At 43.5% G+C, this 19,938-nt stretch overlaps 2 protein-coding genes across 2 annotated transcripts in view; both read right to left on the bottom strand.

Moving 5' to 3' along the window:
- LOC307204982 (ras-related and estrogen-regulated growth inhibitor-like protein) overlaps window positions 1–19,938 on the bottom strand; it is a 226,159-nt gene that overhangs the window by 169,649 nt on the left and 36,572 nt on the right. The gene's annotated exons all lie outside the window — the stretch shown is intronic.
- On the bottom strand, window positions 165–19,588 carry LIX1L (limb and CNS expressed 1 like). Its single transcript, XM_079957038.1, has 6 exons — window positions 19,169–19,588; window positions 10,087–10,250; window positions 8,252–8,392; window positions 6,370–6,465; window positions 1,098–1,175; window positions 165–541 (listed from the first exon to the last, which is right to left on the bottom strand). Exons 1-6 carry the CDS (start codon window positions 19,509–19,511, stop codon window positions 299–301), a joined length of 1,065 nt encoding a protein of 354 aa, XP_079813164.1. The 5' UTR covers window positions 19,512–19,588; the 3' UTR covers window positions 165–298.

Genomic DNA, 19,938 nt, shown 5'->3' with positions numbered 1-19,938 from the left:
TGTTTGTGTGTAAGTAAAAAAGGGGGTGGGTGTATCTATCTGCTTGGCGATATAGGTTATTTACTTGCCAAATCTCAACAATCTACAACCAGATTAGACTTAAAAATCCAAAATCCAAACAGCATGTTGCATGACTGATAACGTAAGAAAAATTTGAAAGCCAATTAGAAGAATTTGGTTGGACATTTTGCCCCCTTCAATTTTGTAACAAGCTCTAGGTCACACCCCATTAGGAAGTTGGTTGTGAAGTGAGAGTGTAGGGAAGGGAAGGGGAAACAGAACAGCTCTCTGGGGTTTCTCAACAGTTGGAAGAGTGCATGTTCCCCAGCTGGCCAGCTGCCAACATCAGAATGTCTTTCTTCTCCTTGTGGAACCGCAGCTCTTTTCCAGCCAGCCGGGCTTCATCCAATTCCCGCTCTGTTGAGGCCAGCTCCCTTGAAAGAGCCCCTGGGATATTTTGCTCCCGATTGACCCAGTCCATTGCCATCTGGTTCCTTATATCGTCATCGAGAGCACGGTGAGAGTAGTGAGCCAACACTTCCTAGCGGGAGGGAAAGAGAGAGAGATCAGCAGATGAGCACTTGACTGATTAAGCTAGTGTCTCCCAAACACCAGGGCAGTGGAATGGAATGGAATGAGCAGGGACCAACCACAGAGGAACCACTACGGCCAGCCCATCTGCCACTGAGACGATGGTGCATACTTTAAGCGGGACTTCAAAGACAACTGGGAAAACAGAAATTGATTGGCACAGATAGACATGACTAAGATGCAGTAGTGAGGGCTGGAGCAACAAGAAAGCTTAGGCAATCACCTCTTGCTGGTGTGCCTGCCTGGAAAGTAGATCTAGCCAAAGTCACTAGCCCCATGAAGACCCAGGTGAGTATACTCAAATAAACTCTGTTGAAAAGGGAAGCTTACCCAGCCTGTGCTGAAGGCAAGTGGTGACATATAAAAGCCCTTACTACAAAGACATTCATGGGTTAACACCTAGGTTCACCTTCCCATACTGCATTGGGAGAATCCACTGCCAGCCACTTGAATCCCACACAGAAGACAGGATTGTCAGTGGAATCCCATCTGCAGGCTCTGCTTACCTGTCGCGAGCACTGTCTCTCTCGCATGGCTTTGAGGCTGCCATTCCAATGCAGCAGCTGGAAGACGGTCATCAGCTCCTGCCAAAGGAAAGCAGCCCAATTTTAAGCACTGTTTCAACACTAATGAAGCAAAGAGAAGGAAATTAAAGAGATGTCCACTGATGGGTGAAATGCTTCTCAGAGGAAGTGTAACTAGATGTTCTGAGAGAGAAAAAGACACCTCCACCGCCTACTATGGCTCAGCTCTAAGGCATCCCACAAGGCTTCATCTTGCTCCCACCCACCCACTCTTTAACATCTACATGAAAATGTTGAGTGAGGCATCGTCAACATGGGGATGACACCAAACTCTGTTTCTCTTTTTCATCAGACTCTGGAAGCACTGACCAGTGCATGGAGTCTGTAATGTACTGGATAAAGGCCAATAAACAAGGTCAATTCAGACAAAATGGAGGTGTTGTTGGCAGTGGATAGCTCATCCATCTATGAAGGTGGTGCTTAAATCTACTTAGGCAGCACTCTGTCTAACAAAGCAGGACCACCATTTGGGAGTGCTCATAGAACCACACTTGTTATTGGAGTTGCTGGTTGCCTGCTTCTGTGGCATGGAGCTCTAGTGCACCAGCTGCTACCTGTTATAGACCAAGATAGCCAAGCCTCAGTTGACCATGTTCTGGTAGCCTTGTCCATTAGACCACTGAAAAAGCATTGTACATGCAGCTGCCTTTGAAAACGGTGTGGAAACTCAAAATACAGCTGTGAGGCTGCTAACAGTGACCAGGCACTGGAAACGTCTCTTGCTGGTGAGAAGAGACATATACATGCAGGTTCCCAGTCCGTTCCAGGCCCTAGCCAAAGTGTTGGGATTTTCCTTTCAGTCCATTCACAGGGAGGAGTCAGAATGAAGGATTGCCCTCTCTAAAAGAACTTAACTGCATGAGATCATATTTGGAAGCCCTCCTTTAAGCTTCCATCATTACAGATGTGGTGGGTGGTGACTAGAGAAAAGGGCTTTCAGAGTCGTGGTGCTCCATTTGTGAAATGTTCTCTCTGAGGAGGCTGACAGGGTGCCTGCCTGCTATGGTGTCGTTTTGTCAACAGGGAAATATGTTTTGCTTTTCCCAGGCCTTTGAAACTCTGAATTATAAATCCATGTTTATCAGCTTTATGCTGCTTTTAGACTGTGGATTGTGTTTTATTGTATGCCTTAATTATTTTATACAGGACTTTTGTGTAAACTACCTTGGGAAAGATTTTGATGGGTAGGGTATAAATACATAAAATTGGTGTCCCCAAAACCCTCTCCATTCTCTAAGGGTATAGCTTTCTCAATTTATAACGCTTTAATAAATCTAAAATGTAGCAATCTTTTGTACACAAAAACGCTGTGGGAGATGGACATAGAAGCACAAATAGCAAATGAAAAGTGGACAGCTTTGTAGTCCAAGATACCGTTGAAATTGGTTTATGCAAAAATCGGAATCCTCATTAAAACTTCTGCATAAGTGGCACTATACACCTGTGAGGCTATCCCAGATATCTTAGGAAGTCAACCCTAATTGTTGGAGGGGGTGCACAGTCAAAGATACGTATTTCCATATGTGGTGGCTTTGCGATATCATTAAAATATATTTAAAGAAGTAAGCTTGATATATAACAAAACCACTGAAATATATCATGCACTAGCACTACTTGGGCTTACTATCCTGTCTGCCCAAGATTACCCTAATTATGACCACTTAGCCAGATGTTGGGCTTAACTTCAATTCTTGGTACACCAGCGTATGGCCAATAGCGTTGGGCAAGAAACTAACATGTCAGGTCAGAGCAGGAAACACAATCCCTATTCCTTTTATAACATATGGCAAATGTTACTGAATACATTAATTTTTCAGACTGTGGCAGGAATCCACCCAACGCTCATGGGGAAATGTGGCATGATCTTTTAGAATAATAAAAAGAAACTTTACAGACTTTTGTCATGCTATGTAATAATCATATCGGAACAAGTTGTTTGTTGTTTACTGTTGTAACAATTGTTTTCTCAGAATGTATCTTCTGTACCATGGAAAATAAATAAAAACCTTTTTTAAAAAAATTGGTATCACCCAAAATTATTGGCAGAATTCTACCAAGTGCATTTGCCCCTAATAAAAGAAAAGCCAAGAGCCTCCACATATCTGTTGTAAGTTTTTGGGGTGGGGAGAGGGATTGAGTGCCAGCTTAACTGTTGCCCAGCTGTTTTTCTCCAAAACAGTGTCATATGGCAGAGGGATCACAGCGCCATGGGTGAAAATCCCAGCTCTTACAAAGGCCTTTTGTCTGTCCCAGGAGGCTAGCAAAAAATGCAGCATGATAGAGTTCAAGACAATGCAGGCCTGTTGCCTAGAAGAACCATTCCAGCTGCCTTGGGAAAATACCCTGACACTTACACAGAAGGACTGTGAAGTCCGGCAGAGATTCTCATGGTTTGGGTCTTCTGTGTGCATGTACCACTAAGAATCCTAGAGCTACAACACTGCATGAAGGCCAGCAGCAGCCCAGGCCAAAAACTATCCCATAAACCTCCCTCACGTAGGCAGGCAGGTCCATAAATACAGCAAGAGCAGGAGTAATACATAACCAACTGAGTCACTCTGTATAAGCGGGGCCACTAATATAAACCTTGCTCTGCTAACCTACTGCAATGTTATCATAACTAGAGGAGACATCAGCACCAGGGAAGCTGATTTGCAGTCACAGTCTGAGGCACCTGCCTTCAAAAAGAAAAAGAAAAAACAAATCTGGCTCCTTTCCAGCCCATTAGCAGTGAAACTCTGGGGCCCAATTTTCCCTTGACAGAATGTCTCTCTATTGTCTATTCAGTGTGCTGCTAGCACAGTGTGATCATCAGAAATTTCCTAGACACATAATAAGCAACGTTAACATTCCATTAGTGCACTTTAAGGTTTAATTGCTTAGGCACCTTGCATGATACCTCTGCCATTCACAGACACTAAGCTTTCAAGTCCCACTACAGTATAAACTAGAGGTGGGGTTCTCAAACTGTGGTCCATGGGCCACAAATGGCTAATGAGCTTGATTCAGGTAGTCCACAGCATGTCTGTGGATTTTGGTTGAAGAAGGGGGACGGCACATCCATCACATTAAATATTCATATTAATTATTAATTTTATTGCTTCTTTTATTTCTTATACAGTGGTGCCCCGCAAGACGAACGCCTCGCAAGACGGAAAACCCGCTAGACGAAAGGGTTTTCTGTTTTGGAGGTGCTTCGCAAAACGAATTTCCCTATGGGCTTGCTTCTGATAAGCCGCTTAACAGCTGATCGCTAAAAGCCACTAAACCGCTAATAGCGCTAATCCGCTAAACTGTCAATGGGCTTGCTTCGCAAGACGAAAAAACCGCTATACGAAGAGCCTCACGGAACGGATTAATTTCGTCTTGCGAGGCACCACTGTACTATGTTTTATTGTATTACAATGTGAATTCTACAAAATTCAAACACCATCAATAAGAAATAAAAGAAGCAATAAAATGAAAATGAAAAATCATATAGCATCTAGCACAGTGCATTACAACTGCTACAACAGGCAGAAAAATAATTACCGTATTTTTTGCACCATAACACTCACTTTTTTTCCTCCTAGAAAGTAAGGGGAAATGTCTGTGTGTGTTATGGAGCGAATGCCTACGGATGGCGGGGGATCTGCTGCAATCGTGAGCAGAGGATCCATAGTTCCCCTTCCTTCCCTCCTCCGTGGTTCGCTTTGAAACAGCAAAGTGGGAGAAGAGCCGCTGAGTGGGGGGGAGGAGAGGGACAGAGAGTCTGCTTGCTTTAAAGGAGCAAAGCGGGAGAGGAGAGGAGCCGCTTACACGAGTGTAAGTGGCTCCTGTCCGGTTGGCTCCTTTAAAGCAAGCAGGCTCTCTGTCCCTCTCTTCTCCCCACTCAGCTGGCTAAATCGCAGCAAAGTTTTTCAGCGAGCTGGGGAGGAGGGAGAGAAGCAGAGCCTGCTTGCTTTAAAGGACCAAAGCGGGAGAGGAGAGGCGCCTTCTCCTCTTATACTCACCCCTCTCCTGCATTATTAACAGCATCCTTCTCCACCCACCCCATGCGTGTTCCTTGTCCCTTGAGTGCTTTTCCTTCCCTCCCCACTTAAAACGTGGTTACAAAGCACGGATCCACATGGATCCTCAGGATTTTTGCGCTGGGTCACCCCAAATTCACCATCAGATCACATAGCATGTCCATGGCTACAGCTTGCACCAAAAAAATCATGCACCCACTGTTGCCTGGGGCTGCAGTGGTGCAAAAACGTGGTTACAAAGCATGGATCCACATGGATCCTCAGGATTTTTGCATTGGGCTACCCCAAACTCACCGTCAGATCACATGTCTGTGGCCACAGCATGAACCACAAAAATCATACATCCACTGTATCGTTTAGAATTTTTTTTTCTTGTTTTCCTCCTCTAAAAACTATGTGCGTGTTATGGTTGGGTGTGTGTTATAGAGCGAAAAATACGGTAAGTGTTCCATCACAACTCTTAGCAATTTTGAAGTGGTCCGGGGGGGGGGGGGAGGGAGTGACAAGAACTAGACGAATTTCTCTCCTCCTAAAAGCAGAATAAATACAAAGCATAAATTCCTTAAATTGTCACAAGATTGAGGATTTAGAGTTGGTAGGAAATTCAAAAGCTATCACTTCATTCTAAGTGAAGTGAATCCCCAATCGATTACATGCTTTAATCCCTTAAGTACCTATTTTAAAGCTAACTGCAGAGGTGTTAAGTTTTAAAATATTCATCTTCCTGAGTTGTAGCAAATTAAGCCCTCTGCTGCTCAGCAGTGTGTGTCTGAACTGGAAAAAAATACTGCATTACTAAACCACTTGGGTTCCCTTTCTACTTTGCATTTAATAGGCCTTTTTTTTTTTAATGCAGCCTGACTGGTCCCATTATGCATACAGCACACAAGGCTGGAATGAAGGGCTGGCCCCACACATTTTGCTGCCTGTGGCAAAGTACAAGGCGGAGCCACCTCTCATTCCATGTACATAGATTGATCAGGCTGGCAGAAAAATCTTACTTTAATACTGGTAATGAGAATGTGTCTTCCACAGCGCCAGAGGGCAACAGGCTAGGACAAGGCGGCTGACATGGCACACACTCTTCTTCTTCCCCAACAACTTGCTGCAGCTCCCTCCCTCCTCACTTTGCCTAATGGTAGGACCAGCCCCGGAGGCATGATTAATCGTATTAAAAAGAGTACCTGGAACTCTAACATGGACTTTCCTTTGTTTGACTCCAACATGAAGCGGAAAGCACCAATGCCTGTGCTTGGATTATCTGCTTCTTCTCTATTGCCCTGCAAGAAAGACAAACATTCAAGGAGCTTAGGGCAGACAGACCTCTAAAGAGGCATTTCCACAGCATCTGGATACAAGCAAGGGTGTGATGTTTAATAGACATCCATTTTTCTCAGACAGGGCAGCCTTGGTGGACTGCTCTGAGTAAAATGTATTTGTCGGGAAAGCGGTATATAAATAAACAAACTGACTATACTGAGATTAAGAGAAACTGAAACACTGGCAAACTCTGTCTCTTGTCCATACCCAAAAAAGAGAGGGAAGGGTGAATTCACAAGCTCAAGGCTTTGCTCAAGCTCATTCCAGCTCACACACATAGCACTAACCCATGGTTTAGCATAACATATAAACATAGCCATTTTCTTATGGTTGCAGGACAGCTGAAGAAAGATACACAAGCTATTTAAGAATGACTCTTACGTCTCAATTTGATGGTCCACAAATAAGCTTCCTCATGCCACACAACAGGCATTCCAGTTACACACACACAGAAATAACTAAACCAGAGTTCATCTAGTTTAATAGGCATTCACACTTCCAGTCCCTAGAACTGTGGCTCAGCTAGAGTATGGCTAGCAATTTAGCCAAACCCCCACTATTCACCATATTATGGTTCCTAAGATTATTTGGCACCTAAATATGTACACAACAAAAAGTTTAGAGTGTAGATATACAATGAAATTTAAAACATTTTGCTGTCTTATTAATCAAGCATTGAGTGGTTACACTAGGCATTTAGAGTGGAATTGCCATACATTTTACAGGGCATCATCCAAATATTGTCACCCTGTCCCCCCCCCCCCGTGGTTTTTCTATTCTCAGACTACAGAAAGTCAGGACTCCCCCCACAACCCATAGAGCAGTAGAGTAGTGCAATCTCTACAGGTGTGTAGATGCCTTCAGCACCACTCAGTTTGGTGTCATCTGCAAATCTAATGAGCATAACCTCTACCCAGGTTATTTATAAAGATGTTAAACACCACTAGGCCTGGGACAGAACTCTGTGGCACTCTACTTCTATATATAGCAGAATGTATACATATAAAAAGCAAATGTGTAGAAAGGCAGTTCCAATTCTGCTGGTAATTTACAGCAGAAAAGCAATGGTTGGGTGATAGTTGAAGCCACTCCTTCTGGAAGCAGGTAATTAATGCAGAAGATATCAAACACAAAAATATATGAACTTGATTTTCAGATAAACAGATGTCTAGTGTAATGAAACCTATGATCTCACAACTGCATAGCGCTTTAGGATCTTTATTCTATTTTTCCTCAACACTGAAAAACTTTATTCCCACTATAGAGAAAAGGGTGAGGTGAGAGCAATTTGCTCAAGGCTGTCCCATAAACCCATGACAGAGTCAGGATTTGAACCCAGATCAAACATTCCACCCCCACCAAAGAAGAGAGTTATCAGTTTTCGTTTTTTTTATAAAGTATTTCACAAGAATGTTGATCAGAGCTCAGAAAACTCTGGTGTGCTTTTGCATGGCTCTGGAATTAGAACAGTTTAGTACTCCAGAGAGCTTCCACACAGGTTGTAGTGAAAGTGTCAAGGGCAAATTAACAAAAATGCAACCGGGGAAAGCTCTGCATTCAATACAGAAGAGAGCATGGGCTCGGTGGGTGTTTAACAGTTTATTTTGATGACATTCCCAGAGTTGTTAGAAACCTTGCCAATAAGGGTTTCCAGATGCAAAGAATTTCCCTTCCCATGGAGTCGTGATGCTTCCCAGCAATTCTGTCCCCACCAATTATAGTCGCAGGGCTTTGAAAAACACTCACATTGAAAGATGCCAGAGCCTCCGAGACACTCTTCTCAATAAACTCGTCTGTGATTCTCCGGGACGGATGCTCATTGAACACTGAATTCATCAGTGCAATTTTTGCTGCACTCCTCCTGGCTTCAGCTTTGGTAGGACAAAACTAGGGGGCGGGCGGAGACAGAAGAACAGGGCATGCTTAAGAACAGGAATCATGAAAGCCAAGATCAGTTAGATCTCACATACTATGAAGTAAGTATTTCTACCCCAAATTACTAGGTTGCAGCTATGCATGCTGACATGGTGCTCTCCAACATCCTGAAGTCATTAGGAACGGGCTCTTTAAACCCAGAAACTCCAGTCATCTACAATACAAGAATTACACAAGCAGCTGAAGTCAGCACATATTATTTGGAGAAGGAAATACCACAGCTGGGTCTGTCAACAAAATTAATTAGATCAAACCAAGCTGTGAACACCCTATTCTAAACACCCATTGCTGTTCTCCAAGTGGGTAGGCAGTTCAGAAACCAGGATTGCTTGTTTAGGATACCTGTTTTAAGCCCACTACACAGAGCCCGGGTTCAGCCAAAAGTTAACAGCCACCCTGGACTTCCAAGTGTTAAGTCTGTAACCTACCGAAATTGAGGTAGGAAGGAAGATGTATTGAAGTTTATGGCACAATGACACTTACACCATAATGCTTCACACACTTGTTGTGGACAATCAAGAGATTTATGATTTACTACAGCAATTGGATGGACTTTAAGGGATAATCCACACAAATGTTTAATGCAGGCTTGTGGCTGCTTGTGTCTCAATTTGTGAGTCTTGTAGTATCCATTCATATAACAACCAGCTCTTCTAACTGGCAGCCCACACTTTCCCCCAAACTTGGATTTCCCCAAACTGCCTGCTAAGTGTAAATGGAATATAAAATTACAAGTTACCCAACCGTGTGGGTTTTTATGTGTATGGAGCTGTTTTGCTGGATGCTATCTATAGCCACACCCCCTACCTCCATTTGCACCTCACCCGAAAACAAGCTAGCCATTTTGCTTCCAAGAGCCCAAAGGAAAGGATGCAGCATGCCTATTTCCAGCAGCTGTTGCTGAAGGAGCACTGGCAGTATTTTTCATCATTGTGGTGTGTGAAACAACACTATTTCCAATTTTTGCATGCTGAAGTCACATTTGCAGAACAGAAATCAAACATGCACACACCACAACAATGCTCCCATCAAGGACTGCCTGCTGGTATGAACAGGTAACACTGGTTTAGAAATTAGAGGCAAAAAACTTAAACATGCCTCTACATACACACGCCTGCACATGGGAAAATTGGTTTTGAGCTATCCATTGTATGAGAAAACACTCCCTTACAGACAGGCCACACATTTTGATGAAAGGAATTGATGGCATCTATCAAGCAAAACCTCCTAGGTGAGGTGAGCTTAAAAAGAGACACCATTTTTGCCCAGTAAGTCACCATTAAATCCAGAACCATTTTATTGGGGACAATCAAGCCCTCCCAAACATAATTAGCACCAATGCAAGAGATACATGCACATTTTGCGTTAACTGTTGCGCCTACCAGATTGTGCCCGTGATGAATCATACACACATACAGACCACGGAGCACCTCTCATATCGCCAGGATATATTTGTACAATTCTCTAGCTGCCTGTACTAGATCAGGGCTAGTGCCATGGTTGTGGTATGAAAGGAAATTTTCTGGCTTTGTTCCACTAAAGCCATCTGTACACAGCCTAAGGAACTTTTAATCGACCCCACCAGATCAGAGTTCCAGACCACCACAACAAAAAGTAATCACAACATCTAGTTAACACATTCTAACCTGAAAACTGCCAAAACAGCTCCCCCCAGGCAATGTGACATAACAGACATAAGGAGGACTGTTCGATGGGACCATCTCATAAACCACCAGAGCACCATTTTTCAGATCAGCACCACGTGATTGCTTCATCTGCCAGAATTCCTGGAGAGCTTCCACAACGTTGACTGAAAATAGAGAAAGAGGCATATATCATAATAGAGTATTTACACAGAAGGCAGCAAGAGGAATATAATCTACAATCTTCATTTGCTGCTTATCATCCCCCCACCCTCAAGAGAGATACAAAGACAGGTTCAACCATGACCATGGGTCAGCAGCCAAATCTGAAGAATGTTGCCTTAGATGTTCAGCATCCTTGGGACATGTCCAAACCTAGAGGGGGGAAAGGAAAGCCTGTGGTGATAGTTACTGAGTAAAAGTTATTCTAAGGCATACAATACTATACTCAGGTTGACATTAAAAATGCCTCAAAGGACTTGTTTTGAGGCGGAAAAAAGTTTAGAGCATGAAATTGCAACTCATTTCCCCCTAAAAATAGGCACCCTCTTGACATTTAAAAACAAAGATACTACTGCATCATGCCTTGTGTGCTATTCTGATGCAACTGAAAATAGTTTGAGAGTGGGCAGGTTAAATAGTCTGACCTGCCAAGACACACCTAGCACAATTCATAATATTTTTCTGTGCTAGATTTTGAAACAGACATACAAGAGAAAGCAAGCAGCTGATTCAAGATTCATATGTGGTATTTCTCAGCAAATTTAAGGATTTGGGGATAGCACATCATACAAGTATTTTTAAGATGTACAAAAAAGAATTAAGCCATACTGGGCCATAGAAAAAATATCAGAAATCCACAGTAGGAAAATACCTTTATTAGGACCACCCACCTCTTTGGGCAGAGAGTTACAAAGCCACAAAAATAAAGGTCTTGTCAACAGAAAAGTTTCACTTGGTGGCAGAACACTGAATTGGGTCTCCAATGAAGAGCTATGTAGGTGGACAGAATCCAACCTTCAAGTGCCCTAGTCCTAAATCATTTAGGGCTTTAAAGGAAATGAGCAGCACTTTGAACTACACTTGGAAATAAACTGTAAGGCAAAGAATCTGGTACAACAACCATATTCTAGATCTCTTTCTTAAAAAATGTTTTGGTCACAACTCTGCCACATTGTGCACCTGTTAAAATTTATGTACTCTTTTCAAAGGGCAGCTCCAAGGAGAGCACATTGCAATGATCCAACTTATTTTTATATATTTTTATAAAATGTTATGACCTATCTTTTCTTGAATTTAAGGTTGATTCACGTTACTAGGACATGTTTTATAATAGCTAAATCTGCCTTGCTCAGCAAAAGATGCAGCTGGTACACAGGACTCAGCTATACAAAACCATTTAAGCCCACAGCTACCATCTGGGTACCAAGGAGCAATACTAGGATCAAGAGCACAAGCACGCATAAACCTGTTTTTTCAAGCAGAGGGCTATCAGCTCTAACAGAAGCTAGATGCCTAACCCCAAATCAGCTTTTCAGATAATTATACTTTTGCCTTATTTCAATTCAATCTCAGTTTGTTCACCCACATCCAGTCTTTCATCAAGCTCATTCAGGACTTCTATTGCCTCCCCAGAATTAATGTAACTGGTGCTTGTCATCAGCATATTGATGGCACTCAATCCCACATCTCCAGACAACTTCTCCAAGTGCAGTAGCTGCATTTAGATGCTAAGCAAAACAGAGGATGGAGGTAGAACACTGCAGACCTCATTAGCCAATGCTGATGAAGTTGAGTAGTCAAATTCTAATAGCATCTTTGAAGCTCTACCCTCCAGGAAGGACTGGAACAATTGCAAAACAGTGTCTTCCAGCCCACCCTATCTAGGCAATCCAGATGGATACCATGATTTGTGGAAGTGCAAGGAGCAACAGAAATTGATTAAGTGGGATGAATCAAATCTAGATTTTTCAGAACCACCACCATCTCTCTTCTCCATGCAAATCTACAGCAAAGAAAAAGAATTTTCGTATTAATGTGAATTAGCTTGATTAGCAAAATTGGGAAAGGAGTATGACATGGCTGTATATTGCCTCCCTGCTTATTTAACTTATATGCAGAATTCATCATGCGAAAGGCTAGACTGGATGAATCCCTAGCCAGAATTAAGATTGCCGGAAGAAATATCAAAATCTCAGATATGCAGATGACACAACCTTGATGGCAGAAAGTGAGGAGGAATTAAAGAACCTTTTATTGAGGGTGAAAGAGGAGAGCGCAAAATATGGTCTGAAACTCAACATCAAAAAAACGAAGATCATGGCCACTGGTCCCATCACCTCCTGGCAAATAGAAGGGGAAGAAATGGAGGCAGTGAGAGATTTTACTTTCTTGGTCTCCATGATCACTGCAGATGGTGACAGCAGCCACGAAATTAAAAGACGCCTGCTTCTTGGGAGAAAAGCAATGACAAACCTAGACAGCATCTTAAAAGGTAGAGACATCACCTTGCCAGCAAAGGTCTGTATAGTAAAAGCTATGGTTTTCCCAGTAGTGATGTATGGAAGTGAAAGCTGGACCATAAAGACGGTTGATCGCCGAAGAATTGATGCTTTTGAATTATGGTGCTGGAGGAGACTCTTGAGAGTCCCCTCTCCATTCTTAAGGAAATCAGCCCTGAGTGCTCACTGGAAGGACAGATCCTGAAGCTGAGGCTCCAATACTTTGGCCACCTCATGAGAAGAGAAGACTCCCTGGAAAAGACCCTGATGTTGGGAAAGATGGAGGGCACAAGGAGAAGGGGACGACAGAGGATGAGATGGTTGGACAGTGTTCTTGAAGCTACCAGCATGAGTCTGACCAAACTGCGGGAGGCAGTGGAAGACAGAAGTACCTAGCATGCTTTGGTCCATGGGGTCACGAAGAGTCCATGGGGTCACGACTAAACGACTAAACAACAACAACAGCAACAACAGCTTGATTAGCTCTAGGAAGAAGAGTCATAATAGATACATAGGCTGCTAAAATAGTTTCAGCAAGATTCTGAGGAATGACTATTAATGGAGATTTTTCAGATTTGGGGCTTCCTTTATACACATGTGCACACACACACACACACACACACACACACACACAGCAGTTACTAATGAAAGGAACTCACGGGAAACCATAGACAATCTGTGCAGTATGCTGTATGGGAAACCACTGAATGCCTGGAATTCAAATGTGGGCAAGCAAAATTTATTTTTACTAATGTCAAACATGCACTTTCATTCCAAAGAAGACCTAAAGTCTTCTTCTGTAGTAGTTTGTCAAGCTATCACAGAGCAACCAAACCCATAATGCACAATCAAATATATTAGCAGTTTTACGTTAGTATGCCTTTTATTTGCTTGCTCAAAAAAAATCAATCGAAATAATTCCCCTAAAGCAGATTCTACCCTGGGTGACACATAAAATATGCACACACACCCAGGTCACTTACCAAAGCCCAACTGTTATTTTCAAAGGGCAGCTTTACTCATGCATCAAAAACTGGGAGAGAAAATTTCAGGGCTGGGTCAATTTAACTGTTAAAAGCAGCCCATCAGCTGAACTAAATACCTCTGTGGTAAATAAACATTCTAGATTTATGTTATGATGCTTGAAATCAACAGTTGGATAATCTGGTGCCCACAGATGGCATAAGTCACCCATGGACAGAAGGATGTATATTGCACTGTAATGCCCCCACTCCCATGCATGCAGTGTGAAATTAAGTGAAAAAGCATACCTCTAGAGTATATGGGTGGTATTCAGTGCTAGTCCTACTCAGAGTATACCAAGTGAAGTCAACAGATATGACTAACTTAGGTTCATTAATTGCAATGGGTCTACCCAGTAGGACTTAGCTGAATACACACCAAATGAAACAAATAGCATTCTAGCTCAGTGTGGAAATGGCTATGGCGAAACAGAGTGAATAGTCTAATACTGCTCACTATGCTTCTAAGAATTGTCTGCAAGTGTTTGTTCTCTCATAATTGGCCATTAGCTTGCCCTCTTATCCCAGTAAACCCCCACATTATTTATCTAGAATCTTCATGACACAATATCAATTCATCATGTGTCAAAAAAGCAACCAACCAGTTTGTGTCTGTTTGCGATGTTTGAAAGCAGCAAAAATGGTATTTTGTAGCCAGAGCATGGGTGTTCTATTCTCAGCCCAGACAAGATCGCATTACACACTGTCCCCTTTGTACTGCAAAGTGTTATGTTTGTGAAAGAAGCATGAGGCCAGACAGTGGATAATTATGCTAAGCAGCCGCGCTCCTTGACTAAAATTAGTACTTCCCTAGAAGATGGAAACCAGCATTAGCAGCCTAAGCACAAATAGTATGAATATTTTGGTTAGAAAAGATACAACAAAATAGTTTCATATTTAAGATTGCAAAAATGCATGAGCTTAGAAACAAAGTCCTGTTTTGCATTTTAATATAATATGTAGAAACAGCAGTGCTATTGTTTTATATTTATTGTTTAAAAGTGAATATTAACTGAGAGAGCGAAAGAGTTTGTGGCAATACTGCACAACACAGATTAATTACAGAAGAGATATTTTTCAATCTGTCAAAATATATTAATCCACTATGAAGATGGAATTCATTCTGCAATATCTAAGGGTCAATGCTTTCTTGGTCACTAGCATTCTTAAGAACCCCATTAATGTGACATCTTAAAAGAAGACAAAAACTGTGTGTAGGCTGTAGCACTTCTTCTAGATCACTCTACTAACTTGTGTTTTAAATAAATGCAGCCTAGAGGTTCTGATTTTAAAAGGAAGATGGAAAAGCCCAAGGAAAAATAAAATAATTATTTTGGCTAGAAACATTTGAAAAAGCAAGCAATGATGTCTAAGATGTCCAGGTTTCCATGAAGAATTGGCTGAGCCTTTCCTCAAAGTATGCAAACACCGCATAGGAGATAAAAAGCTTAACGAAGAACAGCTTTCCAGAGGCTGCTTACTGGCTCCAACAAGACTATGGAAAAGCAATGCTGTCCAAAGCACTGTGGAAATGAAGCTGACTTATGTTGGAATGGAAGTGTGCTTAAAGATTACAACAGGAGCCACTGTCCACACTAGTTTTTACAGTTGGTTTTACACAGTTTGTCTTTGGTCCTCGGGAGAAAGCTGTTACTTCAGTTCTACCTCAGGCTTGGAGCACATATAAACAGTATGAGCTGCTGCTCTAGGATGTCTTCCCAACTTCTACAAGCTAATTTATACAAGACTATGCTTATGTTTACACAGGTAATCTGAAGACTGTGTATGTCGTCCTTCAGAATATAGGGAAATGACTGAAGAGAGAACAATTGCTTGTGAGCTAAAGGAAAAGGTAGAGGCAATATGCTAAGCAAAGCAAGTATGCTACACGAATCTCCTTAACTGCTGGTTCAGAAGTAGTATCAGACATTTCAGTGCCAGGGTTCACATATATTTGGGTCTAACAGAATGCTATTCTCAATCAGCACCCATGTACCATATTAATACTAGCTGGTTTTTTAATAAGACTGGAATTTACTAAGCAGCAAAAAAGGGAAAAAAAGAAAGTCAAAACAAAACAAAACACAAAGCCTACACAGATTTGCATAGTAAAAAGAAACCAGGGTTTATGTTAATTGAAATGAGAACCCACTCCATAAATACAAAAAGCTAGTGTGACTATGAATTTGCACATCTCCCTCTATTTTCTTCCCAAACTACTCTCATAAAGAGATGCTCTTTTAGGCTTAATATCATTTATAAAGCCCAATCAGATTGCTATCCGTTCTCACATTCTCTCTGAAGAGGGAGAGGAGAGGACAAATAGAGACCTCTTTCACACACACACACCTAATTTACTTCCTCCAGTATTTCAAATGCTCTTGCTTTCTGGAAAGAGCAGACTGAGTTATCCATGTACTGTACTAGGGACACCAGTACTCTACATGGAAATGCATTTGAAGAGAAAACAGAAAATTCAACCAGTGCATAATGCAATCATTGGTTGGAAGCTGTAACACCAATGCTGTACCATTTGCTCTGTATGGCAATGTATTTCTAGGTCTAGTTCATTGAACTCCTAACAACCTTTAAAGCCCTGAATGGTTTGGGCTCGGGTTATCTTACGAACTTGCCATACCCTAACGTACGTTGGATGCCCTGTTGAGAATACAGAAATGCCACATCTTACAGGTGGGGGACTGCAGTTCAGCAACAAAAGCAATGCCAATCTTAGAATCATAGAGTTGGAAGAGACCACAAGGGCCATCGAGTCCAACCCCCTGCCAAGCAGGAAACACCATCAGAGCACTCCTGACATATGGTTGTCAAGCCTCTGCTTAAAGACCTCCAAAGAAGGAGACTCCACCACACTCCTTGGCAGCAAATTCCACTGTCGAACAGCTCTTACTGTCAGGAAGTTCTTCCTAATGTTTAGGTGGAATCTTCTTTCTTGTAGTTTGGATCCATTGCTCCGTGTCCTCTTCTCTGGAGCAGCAGAAAACAACCTTTCTCCCTCCTCTATGTCACATCCTTTTATATATTTGAACATGGCTATCATATCACCCCTTAACCTCCTCTTCTCCAGGCTAAACATGCCCAGCTTCCTTAGCCGTTCCTCATAAGGCATCGTTTCCAGGCCTTTGACCATTTTGGTTGCCCTCCTCTGGACACGTTCCAGTTTCTCAGTGTCCTTCTTGAACTGTGGTGCCCAGAACTGGACATAGTACTTAAACAGGAAACCTCAGCACATCCATAAAAACCTAGCCCTCTATTACCCTTGCCCTCCAGAACTTTCGGACTACAACTGTGCTGACTGGGGCTGCCCAGAGTGATTGTTCAAAAACCCCTTTCATTGCATTTCACTGAAAGAACTTATATTTCAAAGACCTCAACAAGTAGGAAAAGCAGCAGTTCATATTTACATTTCCTACCTGAGAGTGAAGACGTTTACAGTCAGACCACTGGCTGTTATTTATATCCACTGTTTATGGCCTTGGATCACATACTCTAGTCCCTACCTTGTGTATGACAGCACATCTGACTTGCATATTAAATAGGAAAGAGTAAATGATTCCACATGGCCTCAAAGCCTTTCAGAGCCAGGAAAGCAGTGTTGTGTTTAAGTCACAGATTGCCTGCCAAGCATTTGCTGCTTAGAACCTGCAAGGCGGCGTCTACTGGGCCTGCTGCTGCTGTAGGCCAACATCTGACACCCCAAGTGGCCACGAAGTCGCCCCTTTTGGAGCAGAGGACAACATTTTTCCACATAGATGTTTGCAAAAACTCATTTTAACTGCTTCTTTCCTGCATTTCATAAGTCAACCAAACAGGTCTTGAAGTTGGCCCATTTTGAGGCTACCCTGAATTATGTTCACAATTAGGGCCCTCTGTACTATCCTAGAACAAAAAAATTGTAGCAGGCTAGAAAACATTTCCCAAAACAGACAAGAAGAACCTGGGCCCCATTTCATCCAAAAACAGAGACAAAACATTGCTAAAAAATACAGCCAAACTGAAAAAAAGGATGGGAGGGAACATTATTGATGGGAAGCTTTCTCAGGGCGGGGAAAGACCCCTTCATTTAACATTAGCTGAAAACAAACATTCTAGACATCTACCCTATGATTGGACTTAACATAAGCCACATAACACATCAGGCTACAGAAGAAACAATGGTTGCTTCAGATGTGTAGGATCTAAATAGCTTATTTTTACTTCAAATAGTTAGAAGCCAAAAATGCTAACTTCCGTACTTAAATCAATGAACAAATAAAATTCTCAGCGGGGAAGCAAGCAATCTTAGCAAGCAATCAAGGGCTGGAGATGGGAAGAAGAGGGCCTCTCTGCCCAGAACTGCAGGTGCACAACACCTGTACCAACACCCCCCAACTACTGTCTTCCCTCTCCAAGATCCCCCAACTCAAGAATCCACACCACTGGGGCTCCCCAGTTCACCAGACCACAACACTCCCTTACTGAAATCCACAGGACATTTTTCCTCCAGTAGTCAGTTGCTTGTCACCAAAGAAAGACACTCAGCTCACCTTTTAAATGTAAACAGCTGACTAGTAAAAAGTCAAGTCAATTTTTTGCTCAGAGGCATTTTGACTTCATTTCTTACATTTCTATCTCGCTTTTCCTCTTGTTCTGCTTTACTTATTTTTTCTTTCATAAAATTTATACACTGCTTGATTGGTTTAAAAAGAAAGCAATAACCTGCAAAGCAGTTTACAGAAAAACACACCAAATTATCAGCTATTTAAAATGCTAAAAAATAACAAACAATAAGCTAAAAACAGATTAAAACACACATCAACATTCCTACATATCTAAATAGGCTTATCTAAACTTTTTATGCTGTGAACCGCTCCAAGATCTACGGATGAAGGGCAGTATATAAATTTAATCTATAATAATAATAAAGAATGACTATAAACAAAATCATTTTTAATGATAATAATGATAGTTTATTATTTATACCTCGCCTGACTGGGTTTCCCCAGCCACTCTGGGCAGCTCCCAACAGAATATTAAAAACACAATAAAACCTCATACATTAAAAACTTCCCTAAAGGGCTGCCTTCAGATGTTGTCAGATAGCAGGCACCAAAATGAGTGCAATGAAGTTTTCTGACTGATGTGACAACAGCACTGCAAGAGAGGCTGCGGTTAAGAGAAGGCGACTGAATTCTGCACATGCTTCGGCCCTCGCTTCTAAAAAGCTGCCCATCAGAAGAGACAGGACCACTCCACATGCTTACACTCTTATTTAAACAGCTGGCTAATGGGAAGACGGGACCATTTTCCCTCAGGGATACATTCGACCTCGTTCCTTACATGTTCCACCCCACTTTTCCTCCTAGAAACCCTGGGCCTTCTGTAAGGCTCCTCCCCGGCCGCCTTTATCCTTACAACAAAACAACTCTGCCAGGTAGGCTAGGCTAAGCTTATGACACGGCAACTGGTCCCGCTATGCGAGCCGGGATGGGTGAGGCAGGCACTCTGCACACGCCCAGAGGCGAAAAGCAGATAACGGTGGCCGAGGCAGCCCTTCATCCTCACCGCGGCCGTAGCCTTGCGTGTGCTTGGCGAAGCTCCTGACGACGGCCTCGACGGCCTCCCTCAGCACGGCGGGCGGACCCGTCGCCGCGGCTCCCGGGGGGCTGGATCCGGCTGTCACGCCCGGCAAGAGCGACGGCGGGAGAGGCGGCAGCGGGGGCGGCGGCGGCGGGGGAGGCCCCAGGGTGAGCGACAGCCCGAGCGGCGGCGGGGGCGGCGGCAGCGGCGGCGGGGGAGCCGAGGCGACCGCCAGGGACGCTCCCGCCGTCACGCCAGGCCGCAGCGAGCGCAGCGTGCCCCCAACGCCCGGCTGCAGCCGCTGCACGCGCAGCGACTCCATCATCATGGCGAGCGCGAAGGCGTCGGCGGCCCGTCGAGCGACTGAGGGGCGAAAGAAATGCTCGGCCCCCGTCCCCTCATGCCAAAGTGTCCGTCACCCGAGCGGGGGAGGCGCCCGAGCTAAGGGCTCAGCCAATGGGAGCACCCTCCACGAGCCAGGAGGCGGGCTTCGGCTCCGCCGCCGTCGCGAACACCTCAGGAGCGGAGGAGGAGGATGGAGCAGGAGGGGCTGACGAATGACAGCTCGGCCGGAGCGGGGGAGGTGCCTGAGCTGAGGACTCAGCCAATGGAAATGCAAAGTCCCCAAGCTAGGAGGCGGGGGTATTCGGAGGGGCTTCCTCCAATCGCCGTCGTGAACACCCCGGGGGGGGGGAGGAGCCGGGAGGCCGGCGAATGGCTGCCCAGCTTGGGTGGTTAAAGAGAAGGCCGACCCA

This window comes from Podarcis cretensis (assembly GCF_951804945.1).
Source record: "Podarcis cretensis genome assembly, chromosome: 16".
In the NCBI taxonomy this organism is placed as follows: Eukaryota; Metazoa; Chordata; class Lepidosauria; order Squamata; family Lacertidae; genus Podarcis; species Podarcis cretensis.
Note: the sequence above shows the minus strand (reverse complement) of the source record. Positions and strands in the feature narration are given on the sequence as shown.

Excerpts from the sequence above, each read along its gene's own strand:
- LIX1L (XM_079957038.1), bottom strand. The coding sequence starts at position 19,511 with ATGATGATGGAGTCGCTGCGCGTGCAGCGGCTGCAGCCGGGCGTTGGG. Across the intron at positions 10,251-19,168 it reads CACGCAAGGCTACGGCCGCG|TCAACGTTGTGGAAGCTCTC; the intron begins GTGAGGATGAAG and ends CTCTATTTTCAG. Across the intron at positions 1,176-6,369 it reads AGTCCATGTTAGAGTTCCAG|GAGCTGATGACCGTCTTCCA; the intron begins GTACTCTTTTTA and ends TTCCTTTGGCAG.